A 22,616-nucleotide genomic window follows, 5' to 3' on the forward strand; every position below is an offset into this window, starting at 1 on the left:
CTCAATTCTCAATTAAAAGATTTTCTTTTTTAGAAAAGGATGAATTTCCTACTAATTGGGAATTTAATAAAATTAGTAACATTAGTTTTTATTAAATAATTCCTAATAAGGTACCTTGTTCAGAAGATATTACCAATATAATCCATTTTTCATAATATAGAGGGGAAATCAAAGAGAACGCCTAAGCATATATTAATGGCCTACTTCCTGTGTATTTCCTTATCAAATCTTCTACAGTGTATGTGCATGAAACAGATTTTAGAAGATACCATAGATTTTGATAAGCATTCATGTATCTGAGAAGTGATAAATAAGGTATTTAGCACATTGATAGCTGAACACAGGGATGAGAATTTAGGCTTAATAGCATATGGAGTGACCAATTAGTTGTGTTTTGTACATGGAGGTTGATGTTCAAGAAAGAAAAATCACCCATATGGATTTAGGACAAATGGAGCTTGTAGATACTACTACTAATGATAATAAAAGGAATGAAGATGCTTTTTGAACTTACTGTATTTTTTTAAATTGCATTTCATAGTTATGCTGCAAGTGTGGCAAATGCAACAGAGGCAAAAAATGCCAGCTCTGATGTGTCCAACAGTGCTGCAGTGATTGTCACCGACACTAGCAGCTACTATGTCTTCTATATTTACGTGGGAGTGGCAGATACCCTGTTTGCCTTGGGAATCTTCAGAGGTTTACCCCTGGTGCATACTCTTATAACAGTTTCTAAAACGCTTCATCAGAAGATGCTGCACGCAGTTCTTCAGGCACCGATGTCAGTCGTCAACTCTTTGAAAGCAGGTAGTCAAGTTAGAAACTGACTGACTTAATTATTTATGCCTGTGATTTTAATTAAAGAGTGCTTCATTCTGTTTAAAGGGCACCATTGTTTTCTCTACCACCTCAGTTCAATTTTAAATGTTTGCTACACCAAAAGTAATGTATGAATCTTGTAGAAAATCTTGACTGCATTTTAAGTACCACACATTTCAGATGACTGCGTTGGTTTTGAAATATCTCCTTCAGGTTTTATAACAGTTGTCATAAATATAAAGGGAAGAGTAAACACCTTTAAAATCCCTCTAATTGCTCTCAGGTAAAAAACAACTTCAGGTCTGTGAAGACTTGTGAATTTCCCTGCAGGAGGTTAACTACCCTGCCTTTAGGTAGAGAAAACTCCAGCTCACAAAAGACAATTCCCTTTGTCTCTGCTCTGGCCCCCAAGCAGAGTCAAAAAAAACAAACAAAAAACCCAAAAACAAAACCTCTAACTACTTTCAGCTTAAAACCTGCTTTCCAGCAGCCCAAAGGAAAAAAAATATTTCCTTTTAAAATCTGTGCTTCTGGTTCAAAAAAATCTCAAATTGATCTCAAAATGATCCCACCGCTCTGCCACCATGTCAAGGTTCCTTCCCCACTCTGAACTCTAGGGTACAGATGTGGGGACCTGCATGAAAACCCCCTAAACTTATTTTTACCAGCTTAGGTTAAACTTCCCCAAGGTACAAACTATTTTACCTTTTGTCCTTGGACTTTATTGCTGCCACCACCAAGCATCTAACAGATATATAACAGGAAAAGAGCCCGCTTGGAAACATCTTTTCCCCGCAAATCCTCCCCAAACCCTACACCCCTTTCCTGGGGAAGGCTTGATAAAAATCCTCACCAATTTGCATAGATGAACACAGACCCAAACCCTTGGATCTTAAGAACAATGAAAAAGCAATCAGGTTCTTAAAAGAAGAATTTTAATTGAAGAAAAAAAGTAAAAGAATCACCTCTGTAAAATCAGGATGGTAAATACCTTACAGGTTAATCAGATTCAAAACATAGAGAATTTCTCTAGGCAAAACCTTAAGTTACAAAAAGACACAAAAACAGGAATATACATTCCATTCAGCACAGCTTATTTTACCAGCCATTTAAACAAAACAGAAATCTAACGCATGTCTAGCTAGATTACTTACTAAGTTCTAAGACTCCATTCCTTTTCTGCTCCCGGCAAAAGCATCATACAGACAGAGAAAGCCTTTGTTTCTCCCCACCCCCCAGTTTTGAAAATATCTTGTTTCCTCATTGGTCATTTTGGTCAGGTGCCAGCGAGCTTATCCTAATTTCTTAACCCTTTACAGGTGAAAGGGTTTTTCCTCTGGCCTGGAGGGATTTTAAAGGTGTTTACCCTTCCCTTTATATTTATGACAACAGTGTAAAAAAACCAAAAAACAGACAAGAGCTGAGTTCACTTTGGATAAAACTATTGTATAAGATACACAGTCAGCTCTGCAATAAGTCACTGAAGGTCAGATTCAGATACCCTTACTCCAGGTAGTCCCACTGAAGTGGATGGAATAAGGTGCTACTCAGCATGAGTAAGGGTATCAAAATCTGTCCCTAAAGGTGCTGGAGATTTTGTTATATAACTAATGCAGTAAGGGCCACTGTCATCTGTGTATAAAATTCCTGTCCTATCCTCATTTACTGGACTATACTTAAGAGTAGATAGCAGGAGACACTAGTGAATAGAAATGCACCAAAATGAGTCTCCTTTTCATATAACTAATTATTACTTATTATTTAAATAATTAAATTAAATAATTATTAACTATTATCTTATTACTAATTCTCTCTTAACATCATTATGCACATTAAGTCTGCTTGGAAGTCAGGAAGCTGATATTTGGAAATCAAATACCATGCTAATGCACAGACTATCCATATCTATTGCAAAATCTATTGCATGAGGGGTACAGCCTGTCTGCCTTTTTCTCTCTTCCCCCATCCCATCTAAGCATGCATCTTCTATTGCACTAACCTATTCTGCATTTTCCTGGGACTTCACTAACTAAAATAAAAGCTGTAGAGCTAAATTCAGCCCTGTTGTAAGCAGATGTAACTCCATTAACAATCAGGGAATAGCACTTATACCAAGGCTGAGTTTAGTGCAAAAACTTTAAAAACATCTCTCAGTTAACATTTCCATGTGCAGAAAAGCTATAGTTTTAGTTAAAGCTGACATTGTAGAACATATTCATGTAACAACGAGCCCTTTGCCTGTTGCTTTATTTCTGTTTTTTTCCATCTGTAGGTGGAATACTTAACAGATTCTCTAAAGATACAGCCATACTGGATGACCTACTGCCACTTACAATATTTGACTTCATTCAGGTTTGTAAAATCAGAGTTCTAGATATATTTGTTTATTTAGTCTTCCCGTGCAGGCACACAGCATGGATAACATATCATATTAAATAAAAAGAACTAAGCAAAAAATTAGAATGCAACGTACATTTAGCTTGTTAGTCCCCCCCCCCTTCTATTTAGTTGTAGGCCATGATCTTAGCAGGTTTCAGGAAACAACTGGACATTTAGCTGGATGAATATCTCCAGAGTTACGGTAGTAAATACTTTTAAAAATGATTTTGGAAAGGATATAAATTCCTCATGCTTCAGGGCACAAGCCAGCTGCTAATTACTGTGTGTTTGGTGGAAACATTGCCTGTGGCGAGGTTGTTCCATAACTGCATACTACAAGGCTTCTTCCTCTGAAGCAACTGGTACTAGCAACTGTCAGAGACAGGATACTGGACCGATAGACCATGGGGCAAATCCAGTTTGGCAAGTCTTATGTTCAGTAAGAATATATGAAACTTCTGGAATTATAGTATTTTGGCATGTCAAGAGGCAACACTGTATTAAAAACTATATTGAAATGAGAGAAATATGCAGCCAGATTTTGATGTAGCCCAGGAGTTGTGTATTACAATTTAGGAGACTTGACTTTAAAAGCCGTCTAAGGGTCCATGCTGAGGCCATTGAAGCTCTGATGTATAATGGCGAGGCTTCGATTTTGATAAGGAGACCAGTTTACTGTCTTAAATGTTTTGGTTAATTTAATTCATATACCTAGTACAGCTGGTTGGGACATTTCCATCAGAATGATTTTCTAGTGGAAAATGCCCTTTTCACAAAAATCAACAGTTTTCCATGGGAAAGTTTCAATTCTGAAAAAAAATAAAAAATAAAAAAATCAATATTCTGTAGGCAGAAAATGAAATTGACAACAGCTTTCCAGGCCCAGCAAGCAGAAAAATTCCATTTCTCCTGAAATGGAATTTTTCAGAATTTCTGTCCCATAAAAATGTGGTTTTTACTTTTCATCCCATATTGAGATACAACTTTCCTGAAACCTTGAAGTTTTCCAGGGGACAGAAATTCAGTTTTCTGAGTTTAAATTGTAGGTTAAAGGGAGATTAAATTACAGTCTGTGAAGGGGAAACCCTGCTTATATTCTAGACAAGAAATACCTATGTAGAAGGGAAAAGAAGCACCTACACAGAGCACTGAAAAGAGGTTCTCATAACTAAAGAGTCAGTTATGAAATGTAACTTATATCTCCTGCTGAAGCAGTCAGTCCAAGATCCCATTTCAAACCAGATAAGCAGTATTTAGGATTTCAAATAGCCAACCTCTTTACATTTGTATAACACAGTAGGGATTAGGCTTTAGTATAATGTTATTCATTATAGTGACTTCACAAAACTACTTGAAAACATGTACATTTTTAAAATTATACTTCTAGATCTGCACTATTAAAAATTGAACTTGTTATGAAAATACAAGGGAACTTATTGAGCTATCTGTGATATGGTTCGCTGTGGAAGTTCCAGTTAGATATACAACTCCATTTTATACATTAGGATGTTTCAGGCAGGAAGCACCCATGTTCAGATTAAGAGGGTGCTCCTCTCTCAGAGGTCGCAAACGAGATATCCTGAGCAGAATCGTGATTTCACACTGTTTGTTCTTGGGCATTACTTTTCTCATTGTATGCCTAAATGTCCCCTTTTAGTTTTCTTCTCTGTTTTCCATTTTCCATTAACATTTTGCTTCAGTGGCTATGATCCATGAAGCCATTTCCTCTACAGACTGTGGCCCAGATCCTGAAAAGTAACTCCCAGTGGGAGTTAGGCAGCTAAATACCTTTGAGGATCTAGGCTTGTCTCAATTTTCTACTTCTATTGCTCATGCAGGCAAGATCAGATACAAAAATGGCACAGCAACAGTAAGGACAGTGTAGCACAGATTGATAACCTCTGCAGAATTCGAGAGAATGATAGCAACCTGTGTTAAAGCAGGGTCATCACGGGACTGTATGATTCCATGTGGAGTCTTTGATTTGGGAGTTATATAATTTGACTGAATTTCAGATGAATGGTTCATTCTCTTCTTAAGATTAGAACGGTTGTTACATTCTGCATTATGAAATAACGAGCAAACAACTCTTGCATTACCACAAACCAGTGCAACACAGCCTGCAAAATTATAAACCATGCTGCATCAGCCCGAAGATTCACCTCTTAAAACAAATGTAAAATACAGTGAAGTATCTCATTGTTTACCATTGCAGCTGCTACAATAGGTGTTTGTCCATAAACCTTAGTGCTCCTATTCAATTCCTTAGATTCCAGATGAGGATTTTTTAAAATTAATACTTAAAAAAAAAAAAGTGAAGGATAGGAAATTTTTCCTTAGAAAAGTTTATGTTAATATAGTGTTTGTGAAAGACACCAGACTGAGATAATTGGAAACTGAAGTCCTCTCTTACAGTCACAGACACCAAGAGCAGCAACTGTGCAAATTTCTTTCCAGCGTGAAAGTTAATTCAGTGTCCATGGCCATTCAACCCTCACCTTGACTGAGATTGCCAGTTGTCAGGAGGTTTTATGGTGATATGAATACTTGTCTGCTAGAAAATTATTTGAGACTACGATTTCAAAACTGAACAGTTTTCAGTCACTTACTGACTGGGCCTGGATTCAACCAGTGATTTAGAGGTGAAAGTTATCACCTTTTTTGCAAAGCAGTTCTTGCCGTATCTAGAGGCCACTGATTTACTTGATTGAAGTAATGAAGTTGAATAGTACATAGGCCTCAAGGGGTGATTCATCACCAATCTCTAACCTGTAAAATGAAAATGTACTGTATCAATACTATTTTTCCTTTCATCCTACAGTTAATATTGATTGTGACTGGCGCCATAATCGTAGTCTCAATTTTACTGCCCTACATCTTCCTGGCATCAGTGCCTGTGATAGGAGCCTTTATTATGTTAAGGATATATTTTCTCCGCACTTCTCAGCAGCTGAAACAACTGGAATCTGAAGGTATGTGTGATGCTTCTCTGGGTACCCAGTGCTGTGAATCACCTTGTTGACTCCACAGCAAGAGAAATTTGCCTGCAACAACTGAGCGATAGCTCCCCATCACAACCAGCCTGTCATCCCCTCAAGTATTCTCATCTGGGTTACACTGGCCTTGCATTTGTTCTGTAGGTAGATAACAGATGCACCCCAGCTCCTGAGACCCTTCCAAATATCTCCCTGTCACTGGTTACTCACAGAAATACCAGGTGTGCTGTCCTCAGAGGAACAGAACACATCAGTTTGTTAGATTCAACTCAGGGCCAATACATTGATTTACACCATAGCACTATATTTATAGTTAAAACAAGAGTAAGTTTATTATTAAATAACAGAGATTCAAAGTGTTAGAAAGACAAGGTATTGGAAACAATTGGTTACATATCAAATAAAACCATAACACACAATCTAAATCTTAGACTAAACTAAAATTATTTCCTTGTCTTGATAATTCTAGCTTATCCCAAAGTCAGCATTTTCAGCAAGGATTGTTGAGATCTCTTTTACCCCCAAGACACAAGCCGTTCTCACAGCTTGTCCCCTCAGTAAAACCATACAGGAGTGTCTGCCTTGCCTCCTAGAAATACCCACAAAGTTCATTGTCCTTACTCAAGATAACCCCCTGTGCCTTGTTTTTTCCCCCTGTGTGCCCCTCGCCTGTTGATTTCACATCTCTTCATTAATATTTGACTTTGTGTGTAAATGGAACATCTATTGTATTAGGTTACATCAGAGACAGGGAGAGAGAAGCATTTCTTGTGTTAGAGAAAACTTGTTTCTTCACCTCTGTTGGTGACACAGACTTTAAAGACACACATTTCTGGTACAGACACTTAACTCCTTAAATATCATCCATACAAACATTTTGGAATGCTTATGAGGATGAGGATGACATAAGCTTTTATTAGAGACCTTCTATGACACTCTTTGGTGAACTAAAATGTTCATACCAGACTCAGGAGACACCTGTAATCTCCTTTCACCCCCTGTGTGCCCCTTTGTGAGCTGGCATTAAGAGGTTCTGAGGTCACAGTAGAAGCAGCCACATTTGTAGACACTGAAACCCACAACAAATAAATGGAGAAGCAATTTACCCTTTCACCTTTTCTTTGTCTTCTCTGGTGCAAGATTCCATTGTCTGCAGGAGCAGAACATTCATCTCCCCTGATAGCTTATGCTATTACTCAGCCAGCAAATAAGGTGTTCCCTCCTGCTAAAGAGTAACGAAGAAAACAGATTGAAAGTTGGGCATCACTAGTGCAGCTGAAAGTAAATAATGACCTGAAATACCGTTTTAATAAGATTAAATGTACTTGAAAATTTGAGATCAGGCTTTGTCAGTGCTCAGCACCTCTCAGGGATAGGCCTTTTATACAGAAACATATTTATAACATGTAATGACAATGCTATTTTTGAATTTTAGAAGCAAGGATTTGCTGGATCATTTATTCAGACAATGTTGTGGCTTCAGGACAGACCTTCAGCTCCTTAGCATCTCAGTCATGAATGTCAGATATTAATGATTACCTTTGCTTTTGGTTAGGGACAGGCCTCAATTGTGAAGTTCAGAGGGATCATTACTACTTTTGATGTGTTGCAAAACTTCTATTACAGATTTGTCAGTACTCTGCAATTCAGAGCGATGAATTTTTTTTGTTCTATTTGTTAAAAACCTTGCCTTGCTTAGTTCGCAGAATATTAAGAAATTCATTTTTGTTGGTTTTCCTCCATGTGATATCTCACTATAGCAGGGATTTCTACAAGTAATTATACTAGCTGCAAAAAAATAAAATGTTCACTCATAGATTATACATTGAATGGAATTTCATCACATTTATAGGACCACTAGTACCATATATCCTGTTCTACAAGTATGTTGATGGTATTTGTGAAAGAAAAATAAGATACATATAATTTAAACAAATGAAGATAGTTATATTATTGAGTGGGGTTGGGCTTTTAGGTCATTTCTATTCTGAAAGGTACTGAAGGATGAGTGTTTACCGTGTTTTTAATCTAAATACTTTACAGCCCGGAGTCCAATTTTCACACATCTTGTTACAAGCTTAAAGGGGCTATGGACACTAAGAGCTTTTGGGCGACAGCCATATTTTGAAACCTTATTTCACAAAGCGCTGAACTTACACACAGTGAACTGGTTCCTGTATCTGTCCACACTGCGCTGGTTCCAGATGAGAATAGAACTTATTTTTGTCCTCTTCTTCATTGCTGTGGCATTCATTTCTATTGCGACTTCAGGTACAGTAACTTTACTGAGAGATTAAAATGAAAGTTTGCTTCTGTTTAAGAGGCCAGATTTAGAAATTATTGCAGGATTGTAGTATAGGCTGAAAACAAAGCATTAAAATAGCAAATTTATTGTTATTCTATCAAAATATTGTGAATTATCAGTTAAAATAGAAATGAGGTAATTGTTATTATCTAAAATCTGATGTTTTACAGAATTGGCTGAAAGGGTTAATTTGAAAGTAATATCCAGTGAGGAAAAAACATGTTAAAGTGAACCAAAAATTTTCTACTCAGTACTGTAACTATTAAAAAAAAATTCTCTTATGTTAATGCAACTGTGCACCCCCATACCAATAAATGTACACTTACATGGTGTTCTTAATCTGTAGAGCTCTTAGCATAACTAGATTAACATTACTGTTCCCATATGAGAAACAGAAAGATTCAATGAACTGGATCAGGTCACCCAGCAAGTCAGAAACAGAACCCATGTTTCCTGACTCCCAGCCTAGCGTTCAAACTACTGAGAGAACAGTTTAGCACCTGCCATCCAGAATTCCTGAAGTGCTCACAACTAATTATAAAACTATGTATGTTATATGCTCTCACCATCTCACTCATTGCTGAAATGCTGCCACTGTTGGATACAAGTTGGCAGCCTTTGACCAGGATAGCATCTGTACAGTTTAAGGTGGAAGGTGAACATCTAAATGAAGCCATAGAGAAAATGTTAGTTAAATATAATGCATTTCTTCAGAAACAGAATGCCCCAAAGCCTATCTGCTTTGGTTTCTCTTTGCATGTTAAAATTATTGAGCCCCGTGCAAAACACAGCAGTTTTAATGAGTTTTAATATATGTTACTGTTATATGTATATTTCGGTTCTTGTTCATGTGCATTTGTCCCCCTCTCCCAAATTTTACATTGAACTTTGAATTCAAGTCAGTAAAATCAAAGCAGATTGCACACAAAAGCATGAGTTTTACCTGATTTTAGGGAGAAAACCATAAAAAACCCCAAACTATTGCATTGCACAGTTCTAATTCTAATGAATCAGCAACAGTGCTTTCAGACAAAAGATGTGTTTAGAATGCTAATGCATCCTTTGCCACGTTAGATTTCAGGACTTTAGTATGGGATCCACATTTGTGCATGGATTGGAGAGAAAGGATAGACCCTTCTCCAGACTGAAACTGATTTTTTTTTAAACAGTTAACATAAAAAAGGGCATGAAGAAAATACATGCATCTTATGGTGGCTATTTGGAGAGCCCTTCAACAGAACTATAGCCTTGTATTGATTCCTGGAATTCTCCTCAGTTCTCTATTTTGCATTTTGTATTGAGAATTTTTATGAAAGATATACAGTAGTTTAAAAATAACAAATTAAACAGAATAATCTTAAATACTGGGTATAGAAATAATTGAGTATTTAGCTGGATTTCTTATTTGGTTAATAACATCCACATTGTGCTAATTAACACATTTGTAAGAACCCATTAATTTGCAAGGCAAATGTTGCTTGATTTTTACTTGTCCAAATGCTTTCAAAATAGCATTAATAAATATTAGGAGAGGGAAAATTAACACCATAGGTAAGTCAGTTTCATTTATTTGAATATCATCATTTACACAGAGGTTACCATTAAAGAGTCAAGATTTAACAGCAGCTGTTCCCACAATAGTGGTAACAGTATTAGAGATACCAGAGTTAGGGTCCTGTCTTATCGGGTATGCCACCTGTGAGATGCAAAGTCAGGAGGCATTTCCTATTCTGAAAATAAGGGAAAATCCTGATATTGCAGATACCATGTAAAATAATTCTTGGAAGATGTTAACTTTAAAAGTGACCAAAATACGTGGACAATTTCATTGTGATGCTATACTGCAAAAAGTGTTACACCTAAATTTGTTATCCATGGTATTTAGCTAAATTTTTTTCTCTAGGACAACACAAAATATAAAATGTTTGATGCCTAATCCCTTTCTTATTGGGATCAATGACAATACTTCCGCTGACTGCAAATGACAGAAAGATAGGCCTTTGGCTACCTGTACAATTATATTTCAGTGTTTGTCATATTTTAAAATTGAGAAAAACAAAACATTATAGACAAAAAAATTAATTAAATATTCTTCCAGATATAGAGTTTTAAATTGATCCAGACTTTATCCAGAATGTGGAGTGCCAAGGTTTTGAGCTGTGTCAGACAGGAAGTCTCTCCTTTGTATATTTACTTGAAGTTCTACTGCCAAGTATTGTATATTACATGTACAGTTTTCTAGCACTGTGATTATCAGAAGCTTGACACAAACTCAGGAGAGAAGGAATTTAGAAGTCTTTTTTGCACTAGTGTGGCAGTGTTCTGCAAAAGTATACGGTAGACTGTTTTCAGATAGTTTGGCACAAACTATACTTTGCACTTAAACATCGCCCTTTTCATCTAAGGAGCTCAAAGCACTTTACAATCATCAACTCTAAGACAACAAACTTCATTAAGGTGGAGTTAACTCCAGACTACCACTTTGCACCATCTATAATCATTAGTGTACAGCTGGATTTCCGACAACACATTTGGATTTGGATGAAGTTTTACAGTTGTGTATTTGAATAATTTAATTTGCAAATTCAATAATGTTGTGCTCATTTAGCTGCATTAATACATTCAACAAAAGCAAAGTTCAGATATTCAAATTTCATCTGCCCAGATTCATTTTATCTGTTTTTTAATGAGAAGTTGCACAAATTTGTATTGTAATGCTCAATCTCCTTTTACACCTTTAACAGGGACATTATCAACTTAAAAAAGAATCACTGTCTGAAAATGTTTGTCTACTTTACTTAAAACTAATATTTCAGGGGACTAACTGAAAAGTTACAGGAAAAAATCATGGGGAAGCAATCTTCACTTTTTCCCCTTGTTTGTTTATTTTGTGTAAGCACTTTGTATATAGTCAAGTTCATATTACTCAGGAACACAAACACAATTTTAATAAATATGAAAGTTTGATTGTGCGTATAGATATAGATATGGGCAGGCAGACAGAATGGTAGGTGCAGTACCTGAAACTACTCTGAATTCGTTTTCTGAAACTGATCAGATTTTAAAAGGACCATGTTCCTTTTTATTCTTCAGATTTATAATTACTTTGATAAAGAGAACGAGTCTATAAAAAATGTACAGGAGGTTATTTTTTGAGACAATGGACAAACCAGAGGAAGGTAGCTATAGTATAACTAAAAACTTTTATCCAATTTGATATTTTAAGTCCAGTATACGATGGCATGTCAGATTCAAAACAGAACCATGGAGGGATTATGGTACTCAAGATAGTCTGTGTGAATTTGCTGAGAGGCAGCTAAACCCTACTGATATTAAAGATCATCAAACAACCAACCCACGAAAAGTCACAGCACCAACTTTCAGTAAATAGTAAGAAAAATTCGTTCTCAATTTGGCCAACAGATGAAACCCCAATCTTCAATTTGTGGACTAAGCAGTTTGAATTATCTTGGTGGTGGTAGCATTAACATGGAACTCTAGTCACAAACCTCTCCATAATTAATTCTTTTGACATCTGGATGTGACAGATGAGGCATTTTATAGATTCCTAGAGTCTAGAATGAAAAACTTGAGGGCAAGTAATTAAGGTCACATAGGGCATGAACCTGTTCCCAATTTAATTCAGTGCTAAAATTCCCCATTAACTTCCATCAAAACAAGAGCAGATCCATAAGAATATAAGAATGACCATACTAGGTCAGACCAAAGGTCCATCTAGTCCAGTGTCCTGTGTTCTGACAGTGGCCAATGCGAGGTGCCCCAGAGCAGAATAGGTAATCATCAAGTGATCCATCCCCTGTCGCCCATTCCCAGCTCTGACAAACAGCAAGTCTAGTATCAATGTCAGGAGTAGAACCCAGAATCCCAACTCCCAGTCCTTTGCCTTAATTGCTAAAACATGCTTCCTCTTTGAACAGCGGCGGTAAAAAAAGAAACACTTTTACTGGACATTCACATTTTAAGATATACATACCCATTTTCTCTGCTAGCCGTTGGCTTTTTATTTGCATGTAATCATATTTATAAGCAGTTTTTTCCCCCGCCTGCAGGTGAAGGGCAAAGCAAAGCTGGCATTATTCTAACTTTAGCCATGAATATCATGAGCACCTTACAATGGGCAGTAAACTCAAGCATAGACGTGGACAGTCTGGTAAGTATAGAAAGCAGCTTGTTTTTATTATTATTGTTTGTTATTAGTATTTGTTGTTGTTATTATTATTATTACTACTTTTCAGTAAAATTGTCTTGTCTTATTGTTTACTGGTTTGTTTTTGAACTATGTGGCTGCAAGGCAGATACACCAAAAACCTCCACTCACAGTTCTGCCAGCAACAGTCACACTTTTTCACTGCAGAGACTAATTTGTGTGGTGATTCCGAGTTCAAAAGTCCACTGGAATTATATATGTGGACAACAAATAACTTCATGTGGGACTTTAAAAAACAAAGCCAGATAGATTTGAAGTAGTGAGTGGAGAATGTCAAAAAAGATTGGATTTGTTTTGCAAAGACCAGGGGCTTATCCAATGCTTAATACTCAGTCTATTTTAGGAATTTATACTGCTACCCATCGGTGGGGCATCCAAGCAACTTCCAAATAAAATTAATAGCAATTGTGAAGGCCCTAGTGAACTTCCTGGAGTGTTTAGCACTTCTTCCTTTTTGCTACATAAACTCTGCTTGGGATATGGGTTTTGTTTTCGACTTTGATTAATTTACCTCTTTTAAAGATTGATTTGTTTCAGGGTAATTTGTATTTTTAATTTATTTATTTAGGGTCACTTGTGGGGTTTTTTATGAGGAGTAGAATGTTTTGATACAATGTTGACTCACAACTATCAACTTTTTGAGAGACAAGGTGGGAGAGGTAATAATACCTTTTACTGGACCAACTTCTGCTGGTGAGAGAGACAAGCTTTTGAGCTTACACAGAACTCTTTTTCAGGTCTGGGAACAGTATTCAGAGTGTCCCAGTTCAACACAAGGTGAAACAAATTGTTTAGCATGAAGGACTTAATACAAGTTGTAAGAGACCATTCAAGATGAAATGGGCATTTCATACTGGAAATACATTTTTGAAGCTGAAAAAGTAGGCTGAAAACTCCTAAAAGAATATGTTTGCTCATGCAATTTCCAGCCTTTTCACTTCTGACTAGAAACTTATAAGAGTGAAAAGGGGCAGGGAAGTTATCAGACTCTTTCACTGTGTTAATTGCATCTACCTTGAATGATGTGCACTACATGATTTACTTTAAAACATCCTACTTTAACAACAACATCCTGAGACACCTAAACAATTACACCAATAGTATCCTATTAAATAAAGCCCGCAAGCAACATTACCTAGTTCCACTTTCTCCAACCCTTTGATCAGTTAAAACCATTTCAGCAAGAGCTTGGGAGACAGGTGGGTCCTGACTAGATCTCTAGGTCACCAAATCTTGGTTCATTTGCATTCAATTATTTTTTTTATGAAGGATGGGAATGGTTGGTGTTGGGGATAAAGATTTGCCAATTTGTTATTTTTAACAAGTCAGTTCAGCCACCCATTCTGAAGCTAACCCTTAAGAGCCAAAAAAATAGGAATTAGCCATCTACAACATATGGGCCCTCTGCAACATTGATGACTTGTGGTCATCTAGAAACATAATGTTCCCAGAGAGGTGTATATTTCTTCCCATCCACAATGACTTCATCATAATTCTGCTCTTCTACTACATCAGACCAGCACGTCACCTTGAAAGGTATGTATTCTTATTGCACAAGAACCTTGTGAAACCAGTTAAAGTAGGAATACCGCCACCTTCAAAACTCTTAAAAATATTGATACAACCTCTATGGCAACAGCTTGTTTACCATAACAGTAAGATGCATAAAAAGGCAACTCTTTGGGACGGGCTGGTGTTAACCAAAACATCCCCTTGTTTTATGTTAAGGCATGAATGTGATAGCAGCAATCTCTCAAAAATATTTCTATTGTATCCATCCCCTGTTCTATTTGTAAACTTCTTTTTAACTCCAGGAGACAGTGAGGCTCTTCTTTGCAGAAAAAAGATAGGTACAAAAGTCCTCTTCACACACTATACCTTTCAGTGTTATTAATAGAAACAGAAGATGGGGCTGATATTTCACAAAGGGAACACTAGTGCCTGTCCTAGCCTGCAAAGAGCGTTTGATATAGTAGCACTTAAGTAAGGAAGATTTCTCTCTTTATTGCTATTTTTAATGACATATTGCTGTAATAACATGGCTGGTAACAGCAGTCAGGCAGTAGCAAAGACAAATCCTCATGTTCTTTGCAGAAGTCTATGAGCACTTCCCCATGCACATAAGTAGCTCCCCCCCCCGAAACATTTGCTATTTCTGTGATATTGGTGCTTCTGAAGTGCATCTATTATCAAATCAGAGATGGAAAAGGGCCTGCCTTCATGCCAAATCTACTCCATGCCTCTTCTAGTGAAGGGTTGCTCCCAACACTACAATTTCTAATGCTTTTGTCCAGTCTAGTTTTAGATGTCCCAAGTGAAGGGACTTCCACACCTTCTCTGGAGGGCTTATCCCTCAGGCTAATAGATCTCACTGTCAGGATTCTTCCCTGACATGCACCCCCCTTCTCTCTCTGCTAGCAGACAAGGGATAATATCACCACAGTCTCAAGGGAATATTACATTGTACTGCATATAATGATGTGTATTTATTATTTTTAATTCTCTGTATTACTTACAGCCTCCAAACAGGTATCAGGTCCCTGCTCTGCTAGGGTTATACAAATAGCTAGTAAAATATCTTGCCCCCAGAAAGCTTACAGTCTTGTTGCCAGAGCCTGCAAAGATGTAAACATGTGCTTAACTTTGTGTTAACTTCATGCCATTGAAATCAGTGCACAAAGTACTGACAATTCTTTTTCAGGATCAGGGTCTTGGTTAATGGCAAGATGCAACAAGTGGATGAAACAAACAGAAGGGTGGTGGGTGGGAGAAAAGTCATGTGAGCATGTGTATGCATTGATTGAACAGTGCACACAATTGTGAAGAAGAATTAGGGAAGTACAATAAGAAAAAATACATGTCCTACACCTAGACTTGGGGCAAATTTTAAAAGCAAAACCAGTGTTAATGTTAAGAGTTGAGTCTGATTTTTCATTTTCTTTTTAAAAAATCGTTCTTAACTTCAGATCTTTGAATTTTTCCTGAAAAATGTGATAGTGAACAAGTGAACTAGATAGAGCAGGTCACAAATTTAAGTTGTTCCCTTCCCCATTGAAAAATTGAATTTTCAGTAACCTGTGGAATTTGTTGCTAGGGGATGTTGTGAAAGCCAAAAAGTATAATTGAGTTAAAAAGATTAGATAAGCTCATGGAGGACAGATCCATCAATGGCTATAGTCAAGATGGTCAGGGACACAACCCCATGTCCATACACCTCCAACTGCCAGAAGCTGGGACTGGACAAAAAGGGATGAATCACTCAAAATTACCTGTTCTGTTCACTTCTTTTGAATTATCTGTTACTGGCCACTGAAGACAGGATATTGCGCTAGATAGACCATTGATCTGACCCAGTATGGCTGTTCTTATGCAACACGTTTTGTTGAAAATGTTGAGCAGTTCTAATTTGAAACCATTTCATTTAGATTTTGAGAACTACAAAGGTAAAACCTAAGCTGCACTGGAGGCCGTGAGAGAACAGTAACAAGGCAAGGAGGTTTATTCTGTGAATCCCAAGCCCTTCTTTCTATCACACCGGTGCATCCGAGGTTGGTCTGTAGTATCAATCTTTTTTTAAATTGCCAAGCATAAGTGAAGAATCTGTGATACATCAACCCCATCTTCAGTTTTCTTAACAAGATTCCTGTAGTAGTTCATAGCATTAACTCTCCCAGTGATGTTGCTAGTTTCTACATATTAAACTATGGAATTTCCTCACCATTATTCAGATTATTTAGCACCCTTATTATGATAGTATTAGCCTTAGCACACAAGAAGCAGCATACCAACCGCTCTCTCTTATCTAGAGCACAGATGTCTCAGCCCAGGGTCCTAACAATTGATAAAGATTTATTTTCTTTTTCTTTCCGGTGGCTCTTTTCAATATTTGCTGCTTGATCAGGTCTGTTATCCTCTTTTGGCCAATTATCAGTCCACTCTGGTACCTTCTCTTCCTCAAGAGCAGAATATCTCTTGTTGGGAACTAAACTGAATCTCTCACATAATGTTTCCCTTCCATTCTTAATATATTTTCTCAGTGCACAGTTCCTCCCCTCTTTCTCCTATGTAACTCTCTCACCCATTATCTTCCAGAAATGATGACTTTGCTCTAGATAAAAATGTAGCCCTTATGCAGGGCAGGACACATTGCATAGTTTTCATATGAGATCATGCTGGATTTCTTCATTCTCTTTCCTCAGAACATTACAATTTGAAATCCCTCAATTTATGGTGTTCTCTCAGACTCCAGACACTTTTGCCTCTTATCAGAACTTTCTTGGGAATGCCCATAGAACTTACCTGTTTGTTCTTTGCTGCTTAACATCTTATTAAATATTAGACTGTCCACAGATAAGGTGCAGCTGAAAACACTATAGGTCTTTCCTCTTTAGGCAATTCATATTATGAATAATAAGAACAAGAAGGTATAATCAGTCAGTAAAGCTCTAGAAAGGACATGGGTATTATTCATTAATACCCTTGCTTGTATATATTCACTGGAATCTATGGTATTACCATTGGCTAGAATTTTAACTGGTGTTCTCATCTGCTTCACTGCAATCTCCTTTAATCCTTCGGCAACACTAACATCTAAGATGGGCCAATTTGAGGGTTTCATAGCAGATTTTTAATATTTCTCATAGGGGTGTTTCCCCAGCCATTTCAATAAAAGATTGTAAGTTCAAGGTGACCTTGCTTGGCTTCATTTGCTATTGCCCTTAATGGTCTTTGAAATTCTCTTTACACTGTCTCAAGGCTTTATCTGCTTTGCCACTTTTTATAACATTTGATCAACCTAATATCCTTCTATTGTTTCATTTATTAATATCAGTTAATTAGATTTCTCTCCTGACTTTGGTCATTTCTGTCAATATCTTTTTACTTGATTTTAGCTCTTTTGCTTATCCCACCAGCCACTCCTGTGATATTTTTAACTGATTTTTGTTTTTTCCTCCACAAGGAAACAGAAAATCTGTTTTCCACTGAATGCTGCTTTTGCAGATAAGGCCTGAGCTAGTCCCAGAGGAATGTTTTAAGGCTTTACAACCTCCTTCATTTATGTGTACCTTGTAGTAGCAGTGCTTGAATTGGAAAGGCAGTTCCTTTTATTAGGAAACAATAAATTGTCATACATTCACTATTGCATGCCAAGATCACTTTCCTAAGGAAATATTAAAACATCCCCAAGGGAGATACTAATAACCCACTTGCAGAGTGTCACATTGCTCCACCCCCTGTACATCAATAAATGATTAAAGTAAGAGATTATGAATCATCTTTCTCCAAGATTCTAAGGCCAGAAGGAATCACTGTGATCATCTAGTCTGACTTCCTGTATAACATAGGCCATAGAACTTCCACAAAATAATTCCTTTTAAAACTAGAGCATATCCTTTAAAAGTATCCAATTTGGATTGTAAAATTGTCATTGATGGCAAATCCATCACATGACTTGGTAAATTGTTCCCGTGGTTAATGACCCTCGCTATTAAAAAAGTATGTCTTATTTTCAGCCTGAATTTCCCTGCGTTCAACTTCTAGTCATTGAATCATGTTATACCTCTCTGTGCTAGCATGAAGAGCCCATTATCAAATATTTGTTCCTCATGTAGATATTTATAGACTGAAATCAAGTCAGCTGTTAACCTTCTCTTTGTTAAGATAAATAGACTCAAGCTGCTCAATCTCTCACTATAAGCATGCTGGCCGCTACTTCTTGCGGCTCCCATTGGCCGAGAATGGCAAACCATGGTCACTGGGAGCTGCAGGCGGCCGTGGAAATGTAAATAAACTGTCTAGTGGCCTGCCAGCAGATTACCCTGATGGGCTGCAGGATGCCCACCACTGCTCTAAACTCAGGCCTGCCAAGTGTCATGTGTATCACATCAATTGCTTTTGGCAGGCTGCACTGCATCTTCCCACCTCTCAGGGAAAGGGAGAGAACTACTCCACCTCTCCCCTCCTCCCACCACCCCATCCTCCTGAATTAGGGGCAATGTGCACTAAAATATAAGGCAGGAGACCATGTATAGCTTTTCCATTGATTGCCGTTAATATTTCTGTGCATAGCACAACTCTTATTATCCAAGCCCTCCTATGTCTTATCAGGGGAAGGTAACTATAACTCACCCATTTCACAGATCAGGTACACTGACATTTCACAAGGAAGATCTAGACATAGTACCCAAGACTGGAGATGTCTGTATAATGGATTTAGCGGTTTGTTGGAAAAATGTTGAAAAATGAAAAAAAAATCCATTTCAGGTTGGACCATAAATAAAGTTATTTGACATTTTTGGTGAATCAAAAAGTTTAAAACAATTGTTTGGGGTCTAATGAAGTGTTTCATTTCAACAAAATTAAAACATTTCATTTTAATTTGGACCATTTTTGGATTTGTTTGAAATAAAATTCAAGGAAATTTTAAAACTAAAATTTTTTTCGACCCAGAATAACTCAAAATGTTCTGTTTCAAAAATGTCAGAACTAAATATTTTGATTTCTTCTTTTCCTGCCTTCCCGCAATGAACAATCTGGTGAAATCAACACAAATTTGCAGAATGTTGTGGTATTGCCAAATCTGCATATTTTGCCAAAAAGAGTTTGGGCTGAAAAATTCCACCCAGCAATATGAAAGACAGAGCCAGGTTTCATTCATTTTACTTTTCAAGAAGATCACAGTCTGCTCTCTGAAGCAGGAATCCTGAAACAACAAATCAGTGTGTGACACACTGGAAAATGTCTCCTATCTCCCTTTCTGGACTGATCCACATAGAGGATAACAGATGCCTTCCACCACCAGTTATTCCTATAACTGAAATGGAAGAGGACTGTGCTGTGTATGTGAGAGTTGTGGGTGTGAATTCTCATGAAAATCCATGTGGGTAATATATATGTAAACCCTTCTTAAGTTAGTGTGAGGATCCTGTTAATGATTTTTTCTATTGCAAAATTTTATATTTAAATTTCGATGTTTTATTATATTTTTTGTATTTCTGTTAATGGGAATGATTTTTGATCATCTCCAATCCGGTACCTTGATGTCACATCCTACTCTCCTAACTTCATTTGTCTCAAAATCATTCCACTTTACACCTGTTGTCTTTCAAAGAACACTCATCTCTTCTGCCTCCAGCCTTCTGATGTCTGTTTCATTGAATGCAGCTGCTTCCAGACCATAGAGAGTAATACTATTAGTACAGGTTTCACAGTAGCAGCCGTGTTAGTCTGTAGTCGCAAAAAGAAAAAGAGGACTTGTGGCACCTTAGAGACTAACAAATTTATTTGAGCATAAGCTTTTGTGAGCTACAGCTCACTTCATTGGATGCACTGGAGTCTGTTGCATCCAATGAAGTGAGCTGTAGCTCATGAAAGCTTATGCTCAAATGAATTTGTTAGTCTCTAAGATGCCACAAGTACTCCTTTACTATTAGTACACTAGCTTGACAAATTTTCCACTTTGGTGCCAAACGTTATGTTTTTATCGGTCCATAATTTCGTTAATTTCTGTGCAGCACTTGTGGCTAAGGCACATCTCCTCTTAACCTCATCCTTTCTGGAACCGTCGGCACTGATTAAGCTTCCTCAGTTCACATAAGATTCTGAATTCACTGCTGTATTTCAATGCTTTATGTTACTTTTTCCAAGATGCAACCACTTCGTCTTCTTGGCATTTATTGTAAGTCCAAGTCAACTACACCACTTGTCCAAGGTACTGAAGAGTGTCATCATTAATTCAAATGTGTCCACCAACTGCACGATGTCATCTGCGTAAACAAAGGAGTTTACCTATACATCATCCAGTGTCACACTCTCCAGCCCATCTAATGTTCTTAATGTCCAGTTTAAGAACATGATGAAAAGCAGTGATTCTGTGCCCTTTTTTCTTACACCAAACTTTGATTTGAATCAGTTGCTTAATTTTCCACCAATTTTGACTACATTGCAGGAGTCTTCACACATTGCTTTTATAATTGCAGTTATCTAACTCTATGTGATTTTGCCACTTTTCATAATACTTCATTCCAAACCAAATCAAATACTTTCAAGAAGTCACTGAAAACAGCAAACATCGTTAAACCCCTTCTTGCAACTCCCCCCACCACCTTTGGGGGCAGCAAATTTTTTTCCTGGGCGGCAAAAAACCTAGAGCCAGCTCTGTTAGTCAGTCATCTGGTACCTCCTCTTACTCCCATACTTTCTTGTATATTTTTTCCTAATGCTTTGATAGCACTTGTCCCACCGGCTTTTAGCAGCTCAGCTGCTTACAATGCAGATTACAATGGTGGGATGTTGCAGAAGACAAGACAGATGCTAAAGAAAATAATGCAAACATAACAAAAGTCCATCTGACCTAGAGGCTGACTACTGACTAGGTGGCAGGACATCATATGCAGGGATAAGTCCAGGCTGGGCTTAATGGAGGAACAAACCATGGACAGAAATGAATGATGACACTGAACTGCTCCCCATGTCTGTAATGATTAGGGTGACCAGATAGTAAGGGTGAAAAATCAGGACGGGGGTAGGGGGTAATTGGCACCTATATAAGACAAAGCCCCAAATATCAGGACTGTCCCTATAAAATTGGGACATCTGGTCACCCTGGTAATGAGGCTCCAGGATGAAAAGAAGGGAGATCTAAGAACTGTGTGGGACATTTAATTGTAGAGTGTGTTTGATGAGACAGAGCAGTATGAGGGAGATTTTGAGTATGAGGGAGATCCAGGAAGTAGAAGACCCTGCCTTTTAGACATCAAAAGGCTGGAACTGAATATACTAAATGTATCTTTCTAGAAAAGGAACCTCATTCTTGAAGGTATTACATTAGCATTTATTAGCACATTGCTTGTGAGCTATTAGACTCTTTATCCTGTAGGTTTCCAGGTTAATCCTTACCAAGCTGGTCTGGATTCAAAAGCTGCTCCCACTTAATGGATTTTTGTGTGTCTGAGTTCCAGTTCACATCCCATAAGCTCACCATCATGCTTTTCACTGATTGGCAGACTCAGAGCTGTCCAGAGATTCATGGAACAGAAAGAAGGAAATAGACCTGTTATTCTTAGAACAAGTTTCCTCTTCCCATCCCACAGCAGGGTTGATGCTTGCCCTGCTGCTGCTCTGGAGTAAACAGGCAACTTGATTTAAGAGGGTTGCCAAGTCAATACCTTTCATGAGCATTAATACTCATGATACTTTGTTTTGTTGAAAGAACATGTGCTGTATGCTCCCCCATGTTACATGGCATAGAGAGAAACACAGGATGGATGTTAGGGAAAAGTACAGGAAGACCCCAGATAGAAATAGACTTCTAAGCGCTTGTGTACTAAGATGAATCCCATCATACCACAGTCCAAATGCCATCAGGACCCTTTGTGCCACATATGCATCAGGGTGCACAAGTAATAAGTGGGGGCACTATAAAAGGGGATGGAATCAGGGAATATCTGTCAAGCTTGACATTTTCCCTTTACAAACCTGAAGGAGCACATGTTCAAGTCCAAGTTCGTCATTAACTAGTATGAAACATTCCATTCCTGCAATTAACAGCATTACCAGTGGCTCCAGACACACACTGGAAACTTAAGCAACTATACCTAGAGTGCCCACAAGATTTAATGACAGCACAGGGTTTGAAAAGTTATTGTGAGAAAAGTTATTGGGCCTAGCTACCCACACCCTGACTGAAGAAGATCAATGGGTTTTTCTGCACAGCATTAAGCTGTTGAACCAATGTTCCATTGTGTTTCCTGGTCACACTCCATATGACCTCAGACAGCACGTTTTCCAGGGGATGATACATTGCAACATCACAACTGAATGCCATGCATTTCTGCTTTGGGTTGGTTATTGTCCCTCTTCCTAGCAGGAAAGCATATGGGCATTTTGA

General features: G+C 37.6%; 1 protein-coding gene across 2 annotated transcripts in view; it reads left to right on the forward strand.

The window, feature by feature from the left end:
- Nucleotides 1–22,616, forward strand: part of CFTR (CF transmembrane conductance regulator) — a 149,451-nt gene that overhangs the window by 83,322 nt on the left and 43,513 nt on the right. For both annotated transcript variants that reach the window (XM_038387769.2, XM_038387770.2), the window contains 5 exons: nucleotides 542–807; nucleotides 3,092–3,171; nucleotides 6,020–6,170; nucleotides 8,238–8,465; nucleotides 12,570–12,670. In XM_038387769.2, coding sequence (XP_038243697.1) covers nucleotides 542–807; nucleotides 3,092–3,171; nucleotides 6,020–6,170; nucleotides 8,238–8,465; nucleotides 12,570–12,670 — 826 coding nt within the window. The remainder of the gene's footprint in view (nucleotides 1–541; nucleotides 808–3,091; nucleotides 3,172–6,019; nucleotides 6,171–8,237; nucleotides 8,466–12,569; nucleotides 12,671–22,616) is intronic.

Source organism: Dermochelys coriacea, chromosome 1, assembly GCF_009764565.3.
Source record: "Dermochelys coriacea isolate rDerCor1 chromosome 1, rDerCor1.pri.v4, whole genome shotgun sequence".
Lineage (NCBI taxonomy): Eukaryota > Metazoa > Chordata > Testudines > Dermochelyidae > Dermochelys > Dermochelys coriacea.